Source organism: Eptesicus fuscus, chromosome 20, assembly GCF_027574615.1.
Source record: "Eptesicus fuscus isolate TK198812 chromosome 20, DD_ASM_mEF_20220401, whole genome shotgun sequence".
NCBI classification, from domain to species: domain Eukaryota; kingdom Metazoa; phylum Chordata; class Mammalia; order Chiroptera; family Vespertilionidae; genus Eptesicus; species Eptesicus fuscus.
This window is the reverse complement of record NC_072492.1, coordinates 1956467-1979280: the sequence shown is the minus strand read 5'-3', so window position 1 is coordinate 1979280 and position 22814 is coordinate 1956467. Positions and strand designations below refer to the sequence as shown.

At 45.5% G+C, this 22814-nt stretch overlaps 1 protein-coding gene across 6 annotated transcripts in view; it reads right to left on the bottom strand.

Annotated features, from left to right (window-relative positions):
• Positions 1-1893: 1893 nt before the first annotated feature.
• Positions 1894-22814, bottom strand: part of PRPSAP2 (phosphoribosyl pyrophosphate synthetase associated protein 2) — a 56561-nt gene continuing 35640 nt past the window's right edge. For 5 of the 6 annotated variants that reach the window (XM_028132187.2, XM_028132185.2, XM_054709293.1 and 2 more), the window contains 4 exons: positions 20991-21139; positions 13699-13769; positions 9088-9234; positions 1894-2290 (listed from right to left, as the gene is read on the bottom strand). In XM_028132187.2, the coding sequence (XP_027987988.2) occupies positions 2132-2290; positions 9088-9234; positions 13699-13769; positions 20991-21139 (526 nt within the window). In that variant the 3' untranslated portion in view covers positions 1894-2131. Of the gene's footprint in view, positions 2291-8804; positions 8945-9087; positions 9235-13698; positions 13770-20990; positions 21140-22814 lie in introns of all 6 variants that reach the window. The other variant, XR_008554746.1, reaches the window with a different exon arrangement.

Genomic DNA, 22814 nt, shown 5'->3' with positions numbered 1-22814 from the left:
GTGGCTCGAAGGGAGTCTGTAGGGTCCCTCCGGCAGGTGGGGTCCCTCAGTCAGGCCGAAACTGGCTCTCCAACGTTCTGAGGGGTCCCGGAGTGGGAGAGGGCACTCTGCAAAGCTGCTGTGGTACAGGCTGTGGAATGCAAACGCAAGTGTGCAGTAAACCATATTTGGGGCCGACAGTGCCCCAGCAACAACATAACCTACGGCCAAAGGTGGAATCAAGTGGCCCCACGAGGAATCGGGCTCCCTCCTCTCTGGTTTCGGGGTGCGTCACCTGAGAACCGCCGCTGCCAACTAACTGCAGCTTGGCAGCTCCTGCACTGAGGGTCTGCCCCCTGGTGGTCAGTGTGCATCATAGTGACCAGTCAGATGGTAGGAGGGACACTTAGCATATTAGCCTTTTATATATACTAGAGGCCCAGCGCACGATTAAATCATGCGCGGTTAGGGTCTCTAGGCCTAGTTGCAATCAGGGCCATGTCTGCTGCCCAGCGTTGCTCCTCCACCTCCATGGCCCCTGCCCCGTGAACCTCCACGCTCACAGCCCCCGCCCACGAGGCTCCTCGGCCTCAGCCGCCCTCCACACTAGCAGCCCCCGCCCACGAGGCTCCTCGGCCTCAGCCGCCCTCCACACTAGCAGCCCCCGCCCACGAGGCTCCTCGGCCTCAGCCGCCCTCCACACTAGCAGCCCCCGCCCACGAGGCTCCGAGGCCTCAGCCGCCCTCCACACTAGCAGCCCCCGCCCACGAGGCTCCGAGGCCTCAGCCGCCCTCCACACTAGCAGCCCCCGCCCACGAGGCTCCGAGGCCTCAGCCGCGCCGCGAGGCTCCTTCGCCTCTGTGGCCCCGCCTTGCCACACCATGAGAGCCGGACTGGTCCTTTGGTCGTCTGGGCCCACAGCTCCCTCCTCCCGCTGCGGCACCATGGGCAGCCAGGGGCCCACAGCTCCCGCTCCCTCAGCTCCCTCGCCTGCTGTTTAGTCGTCCGTCCGGTCGTTTAGGTTGTGACAGCACCTGGCTTTTTATATATTAGGACAGATTCTACTATAGATAGGCAGAGAGCAAAGGTTTAAGGTTTTTTTGGAAGAAAAAGTAATCTTTCCTGGTGAGAAAGTCTTAACTTTACTCCATGAATTGGATGGGACTGCCCACACAGGGCCGTAGAGGGAGAACACACTGGCACAGCTCAGGGAGCTCAGCATCCAGCCTGATGAACTCTAAGGCCCAAGTTTCGAGTTCTAAACTCTTACACGCTTGGCACTGACAAGAATCACATCACCTGCCCTGTGCCCCCCTCCAGCATCTCATCCCCAAGGGCATGCAGGGCCACATTCTGTTTGGAGAATGGCTGTGCTGTCAAACAAGGAGCAAGGTCCCTCTCCACCCACCCACTGGCCTGAGGTTGAGTCCCTCTCCTGCCAGTCAAATGACTGCACGTAGGAACGTGCGGGGCTCAGTACACCCCTATGAGGCCACCGTGTCACCCCACAAGTTGCAGCAGAGAAAACTTAATCAATGTGGTGAACATTTCAACATCCACAACATGTATATTCAGCTTTCACTTTATTTTAGTTATAAAACAATTGCCAAAACATAAAGGGTAAAAAATCACACACAAACACAGTAAGTTTTTATTCCTTCTTCTGTTGCAGAAAATAAATAATGGTCACATATTCCATGTGCTTACCTATAAGAGCATTTCTAAAAAGGTCATTCCTGGACTCAACAGTATAGGTTTTTTGGCTTTTCAATTGCAGGGATCATACAGTAAGTAGACCATTTTATTTTATTAAATTTTTTAAGTACTTGGGCTCTAACAATTTTGGAAAAAGGCTGTTTGTGAGCTTAAAAATATTCTTCCAAGTTATATTTTATATAGTTAGACTAAAAACAATAAGGTCTTAACTTGTTTTATTTAAGAGGAGGATACAGTTTTTCTTTTATAAAAATTGCCCAAAAAACTCACAAACACCCAAATTGACAAACAGTTGGTCTGTCTTCATAGTAATGAACAAGAAAGGAACAAAACACAAATGGTCCCTGGGAAATACATCAAGTCTGGCCTGATCTCTCTCAGCACACATTCTCACGTTCCAGTTTGCCTCTTGGGAGCTCTAAGGAAAGAAAGCTCTTCAGTCATCTAAGCCTATGTTTCTGAAAAGGTAGGACATGGACTCCCCGTTGTGAATCCGGCGGATGGCTTCTGAAAGGATCATGCTGATGTCAACAGTTTTGATTTTGGGGCACTGGAGCTTCTGGATTTCATGTGGAATTGTATTGGTAACCACCACCTTAGAAGCAAGAGAAAAAAAAAAAAAAAAAGAGCAGCATAAAACCAAGTAGCTTCCTGGTGCGACCTGGGAATCTGATCTTGTCTCAAATCTCTGAAGAGGACAGTGGGTCTACCATACCTTCATCAACGTTTCAGTCCACGTTCCTTAGCCTAAGATCTGCTAAGCTTACACCCCTAGTACAGGTGTAATAAAGGTGTTCACAAGGGTGTGGAGAAACGGGAGCCCCCTACATCGCTGTAGGGATGGAAAAGGGTTCAGCTGCGTTGGGAAACCGCCTGGCCGGTCTCTAAGAGTTAAAACAATGAAGTACTGACACACATGCTACAACATAGACGATACTACGCTGAGTGAAAGGAGCCAGACAGAAAATATTACACTGCAGGACTGCACTCGTGTGTAAGGTCAGGATTAGGGAAATCTATAGACACAAAGGAGATTAAGTGAAGCAACTGCCTGGGGCTGGGTGGATGGAGAGGAAATGCAGGGTGGCTGCTAATGGGTATGAGGTTTCCTTCTAGGAGGAGGGAAATGTCCTAAAATTGATGATGGTGATGTTGTACAATTCTGTGAATGTACTAAAAACACCGAATCATATATACTTTAAGTGGGTGAATTGTATAGTATGTGAATTACATCTCAATAAAGCTGTTATTTTAAAAAGTTAAGATTCGATAAAAATGAAAAAAAAAAGATAAAACAAGCACTTTTCAATAGCTACAATTGGGAAAAAAAACTTTTAAAAAATGGGATAGGAGTAATTTTTATTACTTATACATTCCCTACTTCCAAAATAAAGCTCCAGACAGTTTACACTTGCCCTAGCTGGTTTGGCTCTGTGGATAGAGCATTGGCCGTCGGACCAAAGGGTCCCAGGTTCAATTCTGGTCAAGGGCACATACATACCTTGGTTGCAGGCTCCTCCCTGGCCCAGGCCCTGGTCAGGGCACGTGCAGGAGGCAACCAATTGATGTATTTCTCTCACATCGATGTTTCTCTCTGTCTTCCCTTCCCTCTACCACTCTCCCTAAAAATCAATGGAAAAATATCCTTGGGTGAGAATTCACACATTCACACACACACACACACACACACACACACACACACACACGACAGTTTACACTAAAGAAGCACATACAGACCCAACTGGTGTTGCTCAGTGGATGAGCATTGACCTATGAACCAAGAGGTCATGGTTGGATTCCTGATTAGGTGAGGGAACGTGCTCAGGTTGCAGGCTCAATCTCCAGTGGGGAGTATGGGGGTTATGCAGGAGGCAGCCGATCAATAATTCTCTCTCAACACTGATGTTTCTATCTCTATTTCCCTCTCCTTTCCTCTCTGAAATCAATAAAAATATATTTTAAAAAATAAAAGGAGAACCAAGATGGCAGTGTAAACAGCGGGACTCACTGCCTCCTACAACCACATCAAAATTACAACTAAAATACAGAACCACCATCATTCAGAACTGCCTGAAATCTGGCTGAATGGAAGCCCTACAACTAGAGAAGGAAATCTGGCTGAATGGAAGCCCTACAACTAGAGAAGGAAATCTGGCTGAATGGAAGCCCTACAACTAGAGAAGGAAAGAAGAAGGCACGTGGAGACTGGTAGGAGGGGTGGAGGCGCGGACCGGGCTGGTCCGACACTCACGTATGCTGTTCTTTTAATCAGGAGGGAGATGATCTCTGCAGAGGCCTCTGTGAGAAGTAAGGGGTCCCAGCCTAACACCAGACCCCAGCCCAGGGTTACCACCATGGGCTGTAAAGCAGGTGGGGATTATGGCTGAGTGACAAGGACCCATGCACAAACTTCCATGGTCCCGCTTCTTCCAAGCTCCAACATCGGGGACTCAGACACATATGGAAAGGAACTGGACTGTCTGACATGGGTCAGGAACTTGGGGGCTGCTTTCTTCCACACAGGGGTGCTTGCAGGGGTCATTGTTCTGGTGCTGGGACCCCCACCCCCCGCCTGCCACAGAGGTGACTGGCAACCATATCTGAGTCTCCATCAGCCTGGAGCACACTGTTTGCTCCGTCTGGTGATTCCCTGAGACTCTGCACCATCCAATTTGCAGGTCCACCCAAGCTGTTTGCAGCAGCTTTTCCATATGAATGGCCTGTCCTGGCTCAGGCTTCTGACTGCTAAAAATCTCCCAAACAAGCTACAGCTGGGGACAGCGTGGCCCAAACCTATCAATAAAAGTCCCAAGACCTGGTACTACCACCAGCCTGCCTTGCTTCACAGCTGGGCCTTGCCTGGGCACCTCAAAGCCCAATAAAAATAGAAAACAGCAGCAGTGGCTGACTTTGCATCTCCCAGGAGGCCCTAGAGCCAGTGCACCTGGTAGATAGCTTCAGAACATAGCAGATTACAACCTTACACATCCACAAGTGACACACTCAAGGGGCAGACTCAGTGAGCACCAAAGCCCCACTGAACAAGTCCTGCTCCAAAGGGGTGTCCCCTGCACAGCAGCTCTCCCATTGTAATTACAGCTGGTCCTCACAGCCAATTGGCCTGGAGGTCAATTCCTCCCAGTGACACCAACAGCAATCAAGGCTCAGCTACAATAAGACTGTGCATACAGTCCACACAGGGTTGCACCCTAGAGTGCCCAGCTCAGGTGACTGGGGAGGCTGAGACACTGGGCCCTACAGGACATCTACTACACAAGGCCACTCTACAATCCCAGGAGATAAAGCAGCTCTAGCTAATACACAGAAACAAACACAGGGAAGCAGCCAAAATGTGGAGACAAAGAAACATGTCACAAATGAAAGAAATGGAAGCAAGCAAACTACTAGATACAGAGTTCAAAACCATGGTTATAAGGTTATTCAAGGAACTTCATGAGACTTTCAAGGATCTTGATGAGAATGTCAAAGACATGAAAAGGACCAGTCAGAAATTAAACATACACTAACTGAAATAAAGAATCATTTACAGGAATTCAACAGTAAAGTAGAGGATTCTGAGAATCAAATCAATGATTTGAAATATGAGGAAGCAAAACACACCCAACCAGAAGAGCAAAAAGAAAGAAGAATCCAAAAATATGAAGACAGTGTAAGAAGCCTCTGGGGCAACTTCAAGTGTACCAATGTTAACATAATGGGGGTCCAGAAGGAGAAGAGAGAGCAAGATATTGAAAACCCATTTGAGAGAAAACTTCCCCTACCTGGAGAAATACGTACATGTCCAGGAAGTGCAGAGAGTCACAAACAAGAGGAACCCAAAGAGGCCCACACCAAGACACATCATAATTAAAATGCCAAGGGCTAAAGACAAAGAGAGAATCTAAAAGCAGCAAGAGAAAAGGCAGTTAATTACCTACAAGGGAGCGCCCATACGACTGTCAGCTGATTTCTCAACAGAAACTATGCAGGCCAGACGGGAATGGCAAGAAATATTCAAAGTGATGAACAGCAAGGACCTACAACCAAGATTACTCTACCCAGCAAAGCTATTGTTTAGAATTGAAGGTCAGATAAAGAGCTTCACAGATAAGAAAAAGCTAAAGTTCATCACCACCAAACCAGTATTATGTTGAAGGGTATTCTTTAAGAAGAGGAAGAGGAAGAAGAAGAAGAAAAAGAAGAAATAAAAAATATGAATAAAAAATGGCAACACATACATAACTATCAACAATTGAATCTAAAAATCATGCCTTAGCCGGTTTGGCTCAGTGCATAGAGCATCAGCCTGCAGACTGAAGGGTCTTGGGTTTAATTCCAGTCAGGGCACATACCTTGGTTGCAGGTTCTCTGGCCCTGGTCAGGGTTTGTGCAGGAGGCAACCAATCGATGTTTCTCACATAGATGTTTCTTTCTGTCTCTCCTTCTCCCTTCCACTCTCTCTAAAAACTCAATATTAAGCCCTAACCAGTTTGGCTCAGTGGATAGAGCGTCTGCCTACGGACTGAAGGGTCCCAGGTTCGATTCTGGTCAAGGGCATGTACCTTGGTTGTGGGCACATCCCCAGTAGGGAGTGTGCAAGAGGCAGCTGAATCGATGTTTCTCTCTCATCCATGTTTCTAACTATCTCTCTCCTTTCCTCTCTATAAAAAAATCAATAAAATATATTTTAAAAAATCAATATTAAAATATCCTCGGGTGAGGATTAACTAACTAAATAAATAAAAGCTTAAGAAATCAAAATAAATGAACAAGAAATCTAGTGAACAAAATAAACTGGTAAATAAAATAGAATCAGAGGCATAGAAACATGGAACAGACTGATGAATCTCAGAGGGAAGGGTATAGGGGGTGCGGGAAGAGATTAACCAAAGATCTTACCTATGGACACAGACAGTGGGATGGTGAAGGCCTGGGGTGGGACAGGGAGAGGGGCAATAGGGGAAAAGGAGGACATCTGTAATACTCGCAACAATAAAGATTTTTTAAAATAAATAAATAATTTTTTTAAAAAAGAAGCATATACAGAAGGAGATGCTACAGCAGAGCTGGACAGTCAGACATATGCATTGCCAGCACTGGGGACATGAAATCCTAGCCTTAAGTAATTATTGACTAATCATTTGGCACTTGATCTTCCTGGTAACTAAACAAAAATGGAAACATAAAAGGTTATATAAGTCCCATTATAAGTCTCAAAGGGGGGAAATACCTCCCCACTGGAATCACAGAATTTACTGCACCCTCACACAGAACAAAGGCACGGGGCCGGGCCGGCAAAGCGCAGCCTGCAGTGCGCTGCGGTGACCTTGTGGGCTTGTTCTCACTAAATTAACCACCCTCAGTGGAAAAGGAGTTTTCCAAATTTATTCTAACCATTTTTTAAAATAACAGATTTACTGAGATACAATTCACATACCATACAATTCACCTGTTGTTTTTTAGGGTGGACAATAATTTTATTTTGTGCATGCAAATCAGGTACTGCCAACTTTTCCCATCCATTTCCTCTCAAACACTGGAAATCATGATGCTGTTTTCTGGGGACAGCCCGAGTCACTGCCATAAAGCGCACCATTCGGTGGTTTTGGAACGTTCAGAGCGGAGCCCGCATCTCTCCAGAAAGCAGTCCTGTGACCTGAGCTGCACTCCTAGTTACCCTTCCCGACCCCTGGCAATCACAATGGACTGTGTATAGGTGCCTATTCTGGGCATTTAATTGAACTACTTTAAATTTTAAAGAAGAAATAAAAACACTTCAAAGCATGACTTATCAACCCCAAGCACTACCTACTGGCTCCTCCTCGGAAAGAAGGGAAATTAGCTTCCTTCCACCTCTCTCAACACCCACCTGACTTGTTGATCCTGCCATTACTATTCTAAACTGTATAAACTACTGTGCAGCTCTGTTTTGTGTGTAAGTTTAAATGAAAACCCTTTGCTTCCTAACCAGGTTAGCCACTGGTTCCTTGCCCCAACGGGGTTATGCACATCATAACCTGTCAGGATGACAGGGGCGGCCCTCCACTCAGGTGCTCCCACTGTCAGACGCGCCCGGGCCTCAGCTGGTGGCTACACTTCCCTCAGAACACACTCTGCTCTGGGAAGCCGGGCTCCAGCAGCCCCTCTGCACCTTGCTCTGCTCTGCCAGTTCTACCGGGCCCACATGCAGCACCCGTGAGAGCCAGTCCTAGTGCCATGCGGACAGACAGGCTGGGGGGAACGCTGCCCTGGGCCAGAAGTCTTCTCACGTTACTTAACATGTAAACTCTGTACTGTTAGATTTGCCTCTTTGAATGCCTCTAATGTCCTTCTCAGTTCTTAATCCAGCTAAATAAGGAGGCTGGATTGATGAGAGACATGCAAGTCTGGCCTTTGGTCTGTACTTTAACCCATCAAAGACAATAAACAGAGGGCAGGCTCAGAAGATCTAATGTGAAGAGTAAAGATGTGAGACTTGGCCCTAGGTTTGGCCCAGTGGATAGAGCATCGGCCTGTAGACTAAAGGGTTCCGGGTTCAATTCTGGCCAAGGGCATGTACCTCAATTGCAGATTCGATCCCTGGCTCTGGTCAGGGCCTGTGCAGGAGGCAACCAATCGATGTATCTCTCTCGCATCTATGTTTCTCTCTCTCTGTTGCTCCCTTCCCTTCTACTCTCTCTATAAATCAATGGAAAAATATCCTCTGGGGAGGATTAACAAAAACCAAAGTTTTGAGACTTGGCAAAGTAAAAGTTAAACTAATTTAAGATTCAATAGCTAGGAATCTACGGGGACAGCACTTTTACTGTTTCAGAGAGAATAAAAAGGTGACTTATACGATCAATCCCCGTTTCCTGGCTGGCCTCTGGAGTAAGAGAGGTGCATAAAGCAGGGCTATGCACCTGGACAGCCTTCCTGCAGCCACACGGGAGCCAGAGGCGGCTTAGGAAGATCGCCTGTTGGCTTCCTCTCCCAATTTCATATCGCAGGCAGCTGCACAGGGAGAGAGACGGCTTTGGCATCAGGCAAACTAAGGTCTGAACCCAAATGGTTCAGCCTGGAAGCTGCGGGCCGTCAGTCACTGAACTTTCTGATGCACAATTACTCACCTCTCCAAGGGTGCTGCTGGGACCTTGCAGGCTGCGAGGAGCTCAGGGAGGGCGCACAGCGCCGCAGTGCCAGCACAGACTCCTGCTCCATTCATGAGTTATCAGAACTATCCACTATTACTATGGGCCAACGACCGAGGCTATAGTCGATGAAACACAAACATGACCTGTGTTTAATCCATTCATAACTACAAAATAGCTCCTTCTTCACCGCTCTCTCTAACTACAGCTCAGAAGGTGCCAGAATGGCAGGGCAGGAGTGCCCACACACGCTGGCTGTTACCTCGTCAATGGCAGATTCCTCAATTAGTCGGGGGGCATCGGAAGATAACAAGCCGTGCGTTGCCATCACGAAGATCTTATACGCCCCTCTTTCCTTCAGAGTCTCTGCTGCAGCGAGAAAGCTGTCAACATCATCGATAATGTCATCCTGTCAAATTACAGATGGAGCAAAATGCACATGAGCACGCTGACAACGATGGGTTCAGACAGCCCGGAAAAGAAAGGGTCTAACCTTCCGGGAACAAGTTTGCTGTTCTGTTTTAACGTGTGCAGCCGCACGCTGCCCCGCTCCCACTGCACCCCCTCCGGCCTTCGCAGCCACCCTGCAGCCTGTCACTCACAGCGGCCTGTCTCTGCCACTCCATCCTCCCTGCCGGCTTCCGGCTCTGTATCCCCACGCCCAGACTGTGCCCGCACCATGCGTGTGCTCCACATACGTTCGCTGAATGTCTTTGTTTTTTAAATACATAGTAAAACTGTTACAAGATACTTTGACTAGGTGAAACCAGGGGAGAGGCTGGAAATGGAGTGAAGGAGAGAGGCTGGAAATGGAGTGAAGGCCGGCCACGCCGACACGAGGGAGCTCCGGGAAATCCCAGGAGCAGGGCTTCAGAGAGCTTCCGGGTCCAGGAACCAGGAGGGTGACGCACCCAGCTCCACGGGGACAGACGCTCCTGAGCTCGGGCCCTCTCAGCCCTCAGCCTCTGTGGCTCTTCACCTGGCCGTTCCCCATCCTCTGTCCGTCCGTCAGTGAAGTGGGGAATGTGCTGCCCGGGCCTGCGAGCTGCTCTAGCGAATTACCCAACCGAGGCGGGGCTCCCGGGACCCCCATTTGAAGCCAAACTGTGTAGAAGTTGGGGTAACCTGTTGCCTGTGAGCAGCATCGGAGTGGTGGGGGCAGCAGTCTCCTGGGACTGAGCCCTTCCCCTGTGGGATCTGCACTGTTTCCAGGTAGACAGTATCTGAGCTAAACTGTAGCAGAGAATGGCTCAATGTGGGCAAAACCTCACACTCTGGTGACCAGAAGTGTTTTGTGTGAGTAGCAGAGACACACAGGAGAGAAACAGGAAAAAACCTGCGTCTTTCCTGTTATACCCAGGCTACCAGCTATTTCAAGCCCATGAGGGTATCAAGCATTGTCCAGGATTGAATAAATATTCATGTATTTTATATACAGAGTGAGGCAAAAATAGGTTGATAGTTGTGAGTATGCGGAAGAGTTTATTCTTGTATTAGAATTTATTAATAATTGTATTCTTTTCCCTATGAACAACTATAAACCTACTTTGCCCACCTTGTGTGTATGTATATACATACAACTCTTTTAAAATATATATGGATATTACTATGAGCAAAGGAAAAATATACATATATTACTTTAAAAGCACTACTGGTAAAATGGTACACCACTCTGAAAAACAGCTTGACAGGTTCTCGTAAAACTAAACTTGCAATTACCAAGAAGCCTAACAACTGCGCTTTTGGTCCTTTATCCCAGGAAAATAAACTGTTCACACACAGTGTGCAGAGCAGCTTTATCTCTAACAGCAGAACTGGGGACTGCCCGCGTGGCCCTCACGGTTGAGGCCGGACACACTGCGGGGCCTCCAGGCTGGAGCGCTGCTCAGCTGTAAGGATGGACTGTTAACACGTGTACCGATTAATAACAAGGCTTTTTTTCAAGATGGAGTTACATATATGTTGATATATATGCAATTTGATATGTATGCTAGTTTGTTGTATTGAAAGCAAGCTTCAAAACTTCATATGTCAAATTTGCTGAAGGTGTTAACATCATAGATATTTTTACGTTTAAAAATGTCGAATTTCGTGCCAAAAAAGAGCATTTGTGGGAAGTTGTAATTCATTACTTTATTTTGAAGAAAAGTGCTGCTGAAAATTATCGTATACTTCGGGAAGCTTATGGTGAACATGCTCCATCTCAAGATATTTGTGAACGCTGGTTTAAATGCTTTAAAAATGATGATTTCCATGTGAAAGACAAAGAATGTCCAGGTCAACCGAAAAAGTTTGAAGACCAACAATTACAAGCATTATTGGATGAAGATGCGTGCCAGACTCAAAAACAACTTGGAGAAAGATTAAACGTTGCTCAGCAAACAATTTCTGATCGTTTACAAGCAATGGGAAAGATTTTAAAGGAAGGAAAATGGGTGCCACATCAACTGAACGAAAGACAAATGGGAAACCGAAAAGTCATCAGTAAAATGTTGCTTCAACAGCACGAAAGAAAGTCTTTTTTGCATCGAATTGTGACTGGCAATGAAAAGTGGCTTTATTTTGAGAATCCCAAACACACAAAATCATGGGTTGATCCAGGTCAACCATCAACATCAACAGGTGAAACCGTTAATACTGATTGCTACCGACAACAAATAATCAATTTGAATCACGCTTTGGTAGTAAAACGACCAGAATGTTCCAGAAGACATGGCAAAGTAATTTTGCTTCATGATAACGCACCATCACACACTTCAGAACCAGTTAAAGGCATGTTAAAAGATCTTGCCTGGGAAGTATTACCCCACCAGCCATATTCACCAGACCTTGCTCCTTCAGATTACCACTTGCTCTGATCGATGGCACACGCACTTTCTGAGCAGCACTTCAAAACGTATGAAGAAGTGGAAAATTGGGTCTCTGAATGGTTTGCCTCAAAACAAGAAAAGTTCTATTGGGACGGTATCCACAAATTACCTGAAAGATGGGGGAAATGTGTAGCTAGTGATGGACATTACGTTGAATAAAGCACTTTTGATGTTTCTCTTGACAGTATCTTGTTTTCTTTGATTACAAAATCCGCATTATTAACCGGTACACCTGTTAATATACAACCTGGGTGGACCTCCAGGTTGTATATTCCATTTATGAGACTTTCCTGAAATCACAATTACAGAGACAGAGGATAGACTAGTGACTACAAGAATTAGGGGGTGCCCTAGCCAGTTAGGCTCAGTGGATAGAGCGCCGGCCTGTGGACCAAAGGGTCCCAGGTTCGATTCCAGTCAAGGGCACATACCTCGGTGGCAGGCTCCTCCCCAAGCTCTGGTTGGAGCGTGTGCAGGAGGCAACCGATGGATGTTTCTCACTGTCTTTCCCTCTCTCTTCTACTCTCTCTAAAAGATTAATGGAAAAATATCCTCAGATGAGGATTAACCAAGAAAAAAAAAAGTTAGAGGTGAGATGAGGAGGAGGTGGGTGTGGCTATAAAGGGGCAGCAAAAGAGAGCTTTGTGGTGGAATAGTTCCGAATCCTGATTGCAGTGGTGGTCACACACAGCTACACGTGCGATAAGACTGCATACATCCACACACACAACACTGGTGCTATTTGAATCAGCTCAAAGGAAAGTGGCCATATGAATTTCTAGACTATGTTACTATACTACAGTTGAGCAAGAATGAGGGAACTGGGTAAAAAGTATGCAAGACCCCCCTGTATTTTTTTTGCTACTTCCTAGGAGTCTATAATTACTTCAAAATAAAAAGTTTAAAAAAATTTTTTAAATGCAGTTACAGTAGAAAGGGGGGGAAAGTGCTACAGATTTTGTTATTACACCTTGCTATTACATCTTGCTACTTCAGATTTTGTAAATTAACAGACAGCTATTACCCTATAGGGTGACATCAGAGATTTTCTAACAAAATTACAAGTGCCGGGAGAATATGGGGCCTACTATGAAGGCTTGGGAAACAGGGCAACCTTTTTGGGAACGAGGTGGCACCACCTAGCAGGCTGGGAATGTGTGTACTTCCAAACTGCACATCTCCGCTCGCAGGCACCTAGAAGTCTTGTGTGCATGCACCAGAAAACAAGGTGAAAATGTGCAAAGCACTATTATTGGGAAATAGAAAAACTGTGTATCCAATGCCCAGAAAACAGATAAATAAGTTGTGTGATAATCATACCATGGAACACAATACAGTGAAAAAGAATCATGTACCACCCAAAGAACTCTCAAAGCAGTGAGAACAAAATGCCACCAAGTATAAACTTCATTATATAAATAGCAAAACCACGCAAAACAAAACAACATAGTGTTGTTTCATTTAATGCGGATAGGGGCACGAGCACTCATGGCAGGACGTAAGGCTAAGTAAGGGCATGGATGACGGGTTCAGGGCAGTGACCAGCTCTGGTGGGAAGAGAGGAGAGAGGCCAGGGAAAGCCCCGGGGTGCTGAAGGGAACTCGCCAGTGTTCTTGCTCCAAGCTGAGCAGTGAGTACCCATGTGTTAATTTTATTATTTAAACTATAATACAGGTATTAAATGCTCTTCTGTGCACTGGTTTTGTGCAGTGTGAAAGGATGTGTGTCTTAAACAGTTATAATCCATTTTGTATCCTATTTTGATCACAAAATAATTTTTCATATTATGATAAACAGCTATTTAGTTAACAAAGTAATTAGCAATTTCTTAATAAACTAATGGTAACAATTTTCTATTTTTGGACCAACATAAACATTTAGTGCAAGGCACCAACTCAAATCAGACTTACCTGGACATACCACTAACCCCACACAATTAACAAGTAAGTTAACAAAATAACAATGGTAAATAAAATAATTAATAATAAAAGAGGTTTACATACCACAATAATGGCGATCCTTCCTCCCACATCACCAACAACTGTGATTGGGGGCTTTTCTTTAGGAATCAGCACTGGTCAGAATGAAACACATGCACAAAAGTTTCTATATTAAAAGCCAAAGCCTTTAAAAAGTCAATGTCTCATGATAAAAAGACCCAGGAACTTCCTCATGATAAAGAGTAAACATGAAAACCTCAGCTAACATCATATAGTTAGTTAGTCAAAGACTAAAAACTTTCCCCTAAGATCAGGAATAGGACAAGGATGCCCATTTTCCCCACTGCTAATCAACACTGGACTGGCTGTGCTAGCTAGGGCAATTCCACAAGAAAAGAAAAAAAAAAATCATCCAGATGGATAGGAAGATGTAAATTTCTCTCTATATCTATTAGCAGATGACATGATCCTACAAATCCTCCTATCTAATAAAAGAGTACTATGCAAATTGACCATCACTCCAACACACAAGATGGCCGCCACCATGTGGTCAAAGATGGCTGCCCCCATGTGGACACAAGATGGCCGCCACAAGATGGCCAACAGGGGAAGGCAGTTATGGGCGATCAGGCCAGCAGGGGAGGGCAGTTGGGAGGGACCAGGCCTGCAAGGGAGGGCAGTTGGGGGCAATCAAGCCTGCAGGGGAGGGCAGTTAGGGGTGACCAGGCCGGCAGAGGAAGGGAAGTTGGGGGCAACCAGGCCTGCAGGGAGGGCAGTTAGGGGTGACCAGGCCTGCAGGGGAGGGAAGTTAGGGCAAACAGGCTGGCAGGGGAGCAATTATGCATCAATCAGGCTGGCAGGGGAGTGGTTAGGAGGTGATCAGGCTGGCAGGCAGAAGCGGTTAGGGGCAATCAGGAAGGCAGGCAGGCAAGCAGTTGGGAGTCAGCAGTCCTGGATTGTGAGAGGGATGTCCCAGATTGAAGAGGGTGCAGGCTGGGCTGAGGGACACACACACCCGCCCCCCCGTGCATGAATTTCATGCACTGGGCCTCTAGTCTATATAATAAAAGCCTAAGTGACTGTTACAGCAGAATGACCAGAACAACCAGTTGCTATGAGGCGCACTAACCACCAGGGGGCTGGTGCTCAATGCAGAAGCTGCCCCCTGGTGGTCAGTGTGCTCCCACAAGGGGAGTGCCACTCAGCCAGAAGCCGGGCTCATGCTGGCAAGCACAGTGGTGGTGGCGGGTGGTAAGGAGTGAGGGGTCCCAGACTGCGAGAGGGCACAGGCCGGGCTGAGGGACCCCACACCCACACCCACCAGTGCACGAATTTCATGCACCAGGCCTCTAGTAGAAAATAAGAAAGATTCTACAAAAAAACTACTAAAGCTAATACACAAATTCACTAAAGTTGTAAGATACAAGATCAATACACAAAATTCAATTGTTTATACATACTAGTAACGAACAATCTGAAGTGGAAATTAAAAAACCAACTCCATTTAAAAAGTAACAAAGAGAATAAAATACCAAGAAATGAACTTAGGATAATACACTCAAGGTCCTTTTCACTTAGGATAATACACTCAAGGTCCTTTCATGTGGTCACAAATGGCAGGATTTCCTTCTTTTTCATGGCTTAATAATATACACATTTTCTTTATCCATTCATCCATCAATAGACACTTAGAAATGATTTTTCACAAGGGAGTCAGGAACATTCAGTGGGGAAAGAAAAGTATTTTCAACAAATGGTGCTTAAAAAATTGAGTTCTACATGCAAAAGAATGAAGCTGGACCCCTATCTCATACCATATACAAAAATCAACTCAAAGAGCTAAAACTATAAAACTCTAAGTAGAAAACCTGGGAGTAAATCATCATGACCTTGAATTTGGCAATGGATTCTTAGATATGACACCAAAAGATAAGCAACAAATCATACCTAATAAAAGGGTAATATGCAAGTTGACTGTCACTCCAACACACAAGATGGCTGCCCCCATGTGGTCAAAGATGGCCACCCCCATGTGGACACAAGATGGCCACCACAAGATGGCCAGCAGGGGAGGGCAGTTGAGGATGACCAGGCCTGCAGGGGAGGACAGTTGGGGGAGGGGGAGGACCAGGACTGCAAGGGAAGACAGTTGTGGGGGGACTAGTCCAGCTGGGGAGGGCAGTTGGGGGGGACCCAGGCCTGCAGGGGAGGGCAGTTGGGGGCGACCAGGCCTGCAGGGGAGGGCAGTGGGGGCGACCAGGCCAGGTCGCTTTGGCTTTTAGATAGATAGATAAGGCAAAGTATGAAAAAAGGTTATTTATGCTACATAACTTAACTGCAACATTATATTGGCAAAGACCAGGAGAAAACATACATACCCAGTTATATCCCACTTCAGTAGTCTAAGCCACACCCATAAGACTGACCTATGAATCAGGAGGTCAAAGTTAGATTCCTGGTCAGGGCATATGCTGGGGTTGTGAGCTCAATCCCTAGTAGGGGGTATGCAGGAGGCAGTGATTCTCTCTCATTGATGTTTCTATCTCTCTCTCCTTCTCCCTTCCTCTGAAATCAATAAAAATATTTTTAATTGGATTGTTTATCTTCCTTTTGTTAAGTTGTATGAGTTCCCTATAAATTTTGGAGATTAAACCCTTATCAGATATTACATTGGCAAATATGTTCTCCCATGCAGTGGGCTTTCTTGTTGTTTTGTTGATGGTTTCTTTTGCTGTGCAGAAGCTTTTTATTTTGATGTATTCCCATTTGTTTATTTTCTCCTTAGTTTCCACTGTCCTAGGAGATGTATCAGTAAAAATATTGGTACGACATCTCTGATATTTTGCTGCCTATGGATTCTTCTAAGATTTTTATGGTTTCCCGTCTTACATTTAAGTCCTTTATCCATTTTGAGTTTATTTTTGTGAATGGTGTTAAGTTGGTGGTCTAGTTTCATTTTTTTGCATGTCACTAATCATCCGAGAAATGCAAACAAAAATGACAATGACGTACCATCTCACACCTGTCAGAATGGCTATTATCAACAAATGACAAGTGCTGGTGAGGATGTGGAGAAAAAGGAACCCTCATGCACTGCTGGTGGGAATGCAGACTGGTGCAGCCACTGTGGAAAACAGTATGGAGTTTCCTCAAAAAGTTAAAAATGGATCTCTCATTCGGCCCAGTAATCCCACTTCTAGGAATACATCACAAGAAACCAGAAACACCAATCAGAAAGGATGTATGCACCCCTATGTTCATAGTACAATTTGCAATAGCTAAGATTTGGAAACAGCCTAAGTCCCATCAGCAGATGAGTGGATTGAAAACTGTGGTACATCTACACCATGGAATACTACGCTGCTGTAAAAAGAAGGAACTCTTACCATTTGCAACAGCATAGATGGCTTTCACATTGGAGAGCATTATGCTAAGTGAAATAAGCCAGTTGGAGAAAGATAAATACCACATGATCTCACTCATTGTGAAATATAATGATCAACATAAACTGATGAACTAAAATGGATCCAGAGACATAGAAGCATCGAACAGACCACCCAACCTCAGGGGGAAGAGGTGTGGGGTGGGGGAGGGAAGTGGGGGGGTCAGAGGGGGAAAGTGGGAGTGGAGGAAATCAACCAAAGGACTTGTATGCGTGCATATAAGCATGACCCATTGACACAGTCACTAGGGGGGTGAGGGCATGTGCAGGGTGGGGGTGGGGGAATGAGCGGGGAGAGGTTAATGGGGGAAAAGGAGTCATATGTAATACTTTAAACAATAAAGAATTTAATATATATATTTTTAAATATAATTTAAAAACTGTTCTAATTTAGTGAATTAAGCACTGGTTAGACTTTTTAATCTGTAAGAATCAAAGGACACAAAATAATTTTTTAATCTAATGCTAAATATAAAAATCTTTCAATATAATTAAAGTCTCAAAATATATGCCATAGGACTAATGCCTTCTTTTACCTTAATATCTCTATTTACTATTAACTTAAACAAGCATTATACATAGGGTATTAAGCCATCAAATGTGCAAAAAAAAATCAACATTTAAGATCTGTGAATTAACACCTCAAAAAATTCAATTAAAAAAAAAATCTGTGAAATTAAAACTCTGGTATATTCCTCCCAAAGTCCTCTAGTGATCACTACTTGAGTCAAAACGTAAACAACACAGAAACATTATAATTAAAATCATCAATAAAACATAAAGGGCAAATTAAGCAGATAAAGGAATGCTAGACAGAACTCAGTGATCAGCCAGTCCTGTCCCTTCGTGTTCAGCTGGGAAATGGCAGCTCCGTGTCTGTAGTCCAGAAATAACTAGCTAAGGCCACACTTCCCCAAATACTGCGGACATGTTCCTGAACGCAGCCTGCAAAACCCCCAAGAGCACCGTGCTTCCTTGGTGCTCAGGGAAACGGCTCATCCCAGCAGCGGGCCAATGGGCCCTTGCACCAGCCCCTCGCTGAGCAGGCTCGGGCTCTGAAAGGGAGGGCCGGCCATGGGCTGAGCACCCAGCAGCCTTGGAGCACACGTGCACACACAATGAGCAGAAAGCTTGATGAACAAATCCTGAGCCCCAGCTCCCCCCCAGCTCCCCCTCCTCTTTAGACCCCATCACAAGGGGAAAAGCCAACAGTGGGATGGGATAGGCGCAGGCTTTCGAGTGGGACAAGCCCACTGCCAACCCCCGGCCCCAGAGCAGTGATGTTCACGAGGTCACCAATGTGAGCCACATTACAAAAGCACAAAGCAGCAGGTGAAGTTAATGTTCGCCGTATATTTTATTTAATCCAATGTATCAGAAGTATCATTTTAACTTGCAATCAATAAAAAATTGATGAATGGGTCTTTCACATTATGGCTTTCACATCAAGAGTGGGTGTCCTTCACACTCCCAGCACACCCCGTCTCCTACTCAGCCCATTCCGTGGTCAGGAGCCTCCCTCGGGACACAGCCCAGCACTGGCTGCGAGATCAAAGCCCTCCCACCATGAACTTGCCTTAGCTTCATGGTCTCCCAAATCCGGCCTGCCTATTTCTTGCCTCTCTTCCAGGCAATTTACTCCAATGTGGATGCAGGCCTGGACTTAAGAAGACACCCACCCGGCACCTCCTGCCTCCAGCGGGAGAGCCTGCACAGCTATTGGTAATATAAGTATATTAATTGGCATCCAAAACCCTCACGGGTCTGCTCTAGCAGAGTACTGCTACCGTACCCCTCTCTTCCCTCTAAGGACCTTTGGTAATAAGAGTGCTGTACTTCCTGGCCACACCTTGACCAGACACAAACCCAGCCATTGTCTCCAGAGCCTGCCCTCTGGCCCCCCAGGCTGTCCTGGCACCCCGATTTAACCCACCTTCAACACCTTCTAGCTCCACCTCAGCTAACGAAGGCCCACAGGCCCAGCTGCAATCACAGCTCCTTCACGGCTAGTCCAGTCCACTCTGTCCTCCTCTAAGTTTTCTCTACAGATAAGTGAGCAAACTCCTAGACAAAGCAAGAACCTGAAAGGGTCCAAAATACTCCATAGTGGCATAGAAAGTGTTTTGAGCCGAAGGGATCTGAATTTCTAAAATCCCTTGTTTGCCTAAAAGCAGAACCTCCAAAAGAACTCATTGGTCATACACCCTTTCCAGGAACAACCAGGCACAGACTGACTCTCCCCTCCTGCCCCAGAAGCCAGCACCACACCCAGACAGACCCTGTCTCGCACCAACCACATCTCCATCCATCTCCTAACCTCTCACTGATCTTTCCAAAAAGTCACTGTTTTCCTGTTGTGTCCTCCTCATCTTCTTCCCCTATTAAAATGGTATGTGCCACTGATAACCCCAATTCTAACCTCCTCCTAAAATCTGTCTTTTCTCTAAAAGTTAATTTCACTTCAATAAACACTTATTGACTGCCAACTATATGCCAGGCATTGTGTTATTTGTGAGGAATTCAACATTAAATTCAAAATGACCTTTACTTTCTAAAAGCTTTCAGTCTAGTGGGGACATGCAAACACTTGTTTTAAAAAAGACGAGGGAAGTGAAACAGAGAGAGGTTAAGGAACTCCCAAAGGCACCTCGCTCACTAGGGCCGGGGCCAGGATTTGAACCCAGGCTCTCACTCTGGTGAGCCCCGTTAGCGACAGTAACCCAGATGCCAAATTGCCACATGTCCTGAGTATGTTCACAAGTTTGAGAATTCTTCATGATTTTAAGCAATAATATTCTCACTGACTTGTCCCCAGTGTGATAGGAAATAAATCAGTTATTTTATTAAAATAAACATGATTAACCTTATAAAAAAAACTGTTTTGAGACAATATTTCAGTTCAGTGTGATAAAGGCTGTAATAGTAACAAGACTACATCCTTGACCAAAGTGTGGTCCAGCGCCTATCAGCCTTTCTCCACCTGGACTAACCCTGGGGCTTTGTCCTCAGGCCGCACAGCTGAGTTTCAGCAAGAATTCCAGAACTCATGGCCCCCGCCACCAGGCCTTCATGCAGCAAGAATTCTGTTAGATCAGGTTAGCAAGAATTCCCCTATCCTTCCTTGATGCTGCCTGCTCTCAGTAATTTCCCATCCACTGACCCCTACCCCAACCTGCTTCTTGGCTATCAACCCCCATTGTCCTTGCTGTAGCCAGAGTGAAGCCCAGTTCTACAGTAAGATGGCTTCCCCCACAATGCAACATTCCTAAATAAAATCTGTTTTTACCACCTTAAAAACGAAAGCTGTCCTTTCTCTTACTAAGACAGATTCAGGCCCGAAGTACTGAATGTAAAGAGGGTACAAGAAAAGTTTTCCCTCTTCAACAGACTGAAAGGCAGTATTTTTAAAAAAATGTTATTAAAGCATGAGGCAAGTTTCTTAAAAATAAAAAACAATTCACACATCAATCTTACCACCATCATAATGATTTCCATCCTTCATAATTCTTCCTGGTCCTTGCACAAAGATGGATATACACTCTCATATTCTGCCTTATTCACATACATCCCATAGATTATCTCTTATTTCCACATGGTCTTCATTATTTCAAGGAGCTGCATAATCAGCCTGGGCTGGTGTGCTCAGTGGTTAGAGTGTCAGCCCACACACTGAAGGGTTGTGGCCTCGATCCCTGGCCCTGGTCTGGTCGCGTGAAGGCAACCAATTGATGTGTCTCTCTCACATTGATGTTTCTCTCTGTCTCTCTCCCCACCTTCCTCCCTCCCTTCCACTCTCTAAAAATCAATGGAAAAAATATTCCCAGGTAAGGATGAATAACAACAAAACAATAACAACAACAACAAAATAAAAAGTAAGTCAGCCTTAAAAGCAAAAAAGGGGCAGCACACTTACTGGGGATCTCCAGGCTGGGGTGGATGGCAGCCACACTCCTGACCATGGGCGGGGAATGCCGTCCGTCCACCAAGTCGGACTCGGCGTCCTGAGCTTCTCCGTGAATCACCGCAATGCCCAGTCGAAGGCGCTCAGCAAAAGACTGTGCCCTGAGGGAGAGCATGAGACAATTAAAAAACCACACAGCACCTGTCTTCTGTTAACATCAATGGAAGAAACATTAAAAGAATATAAATAAAATGTAGTTTCCCAAATAATTAATGAAAAACAAGAGAATAAAATAATCTCAGAGACTTAGACTCCAGGACAAAACGTGCCCTTCTGGCAATGGGCACCAATGAGCGCAGAGCGGGGCCCTGGTCTGCATTCAGCCCACTGAGTGAGCCTGCATAAGGTACATAACTTCCTCCAAGCCTGTTTCCTCCCTTGTAACTGCTAACCCTCTATAGTGAGAACAAACCACATGAAACAAAGTGCATTAAAAACTCTAAGTATTGCCCAGCTGGCGTGACTCAGCATCGACCTATGAGCCAGGAGGTCATGGTTCGATTCCTGGTCAGGGTACATGCCTGGGTTTTGGGCTCAATCCCCAGTCAGGGGCATGCAGGAGGCAGCTGATCAATGATTCTCTCTCATCATTGATGTTTCTATCTCTCTCTCTCTCTCCTTTCCTCTCTGAAATCAATAAAAATATGTATTTTTTAAAACCTCAAAGTATTAAGCATCAATTTTTAAGTTTTATTAAGGTGTAATCAATATACAATTAACTGTACATATTTAAACTATATCTACCTATTAAAAGAGTAACATGCTAATTGACCGTACCTTCACAATGCCCACCAGCCAATCAGGAGTGAGCATGCAAATGAACCCAACAAAGATGGCAGGTTAATTTGCATATGCAGGCACAGAGCAGCTGGGGGCAGGGCACTTGTGTCGTCACCATGGCGACAATGCAGGCGTTCCACACCACCCCCGGCCGCTCCGGGCCTCTGGGCAGCATGGGAAGGTGGAAAAGCGGCTCCGGGCCGGAGCGGAAAGGCAGATTGGCCAGAGCGGTGCCAGCAGTCAGGGAAAGGAAGGCCCATTCTGGCATGAATCTTCGTGCATCAGGCTTCTTAGTAATTTCATAAACTCTGATGCATGTAGATACCCATATAAACATTAGCATAACCAAGACAATGAAAGTATTTATCATGACAAATGTTTCCTTATGCCCTTTTTAATTTCTCTTTCAAGCACCAGGCAACCAGTGCCAGAAGCCAATTCCAGTATGTCCAGCAGGGCTGAATCATCTGGAAATGGCTAAGGGCATTTCCCCAAACCTGAAAAGGATGCATAAATGATTGCTTGCTGCCAGACAGCTAAGGGCATTTCAATCTACATGTCATTGCCTCCTCCTGGCCAAACACCTGAACAGCCGAAGGCAATTTCTCCCAAACCTGACAATGGATTCTGTATACTAAACCCTGGCCTTTGATAAGTGTATCTACCTTGCTTTAGGTAGATATACCTCTTTATTTGTGTTAATAAAAAGCAAGGGGTCCTGAGACAAGGAAGAACTTGGTTTCTTTAGCCAAGCTCCTCTGGCCCCCAAATGCCTTCCAAAATTATGTTTCATCTCTGGACTCTTGATTAATTTACACACAGCCCTTCTCCAGACTCCTGAACACCTTCTAGATGCTGGATTAAGACCCCCAGCATTAAACCAGTGATCTGCTTTCTGGCACCACAGATTTCATACGTGAAATCAGAGCACGTAGTCCTCTTCTGTCTCACTTCACCCACTCAGCATAACGCTTTGGAGATCCATTCACGCTACAG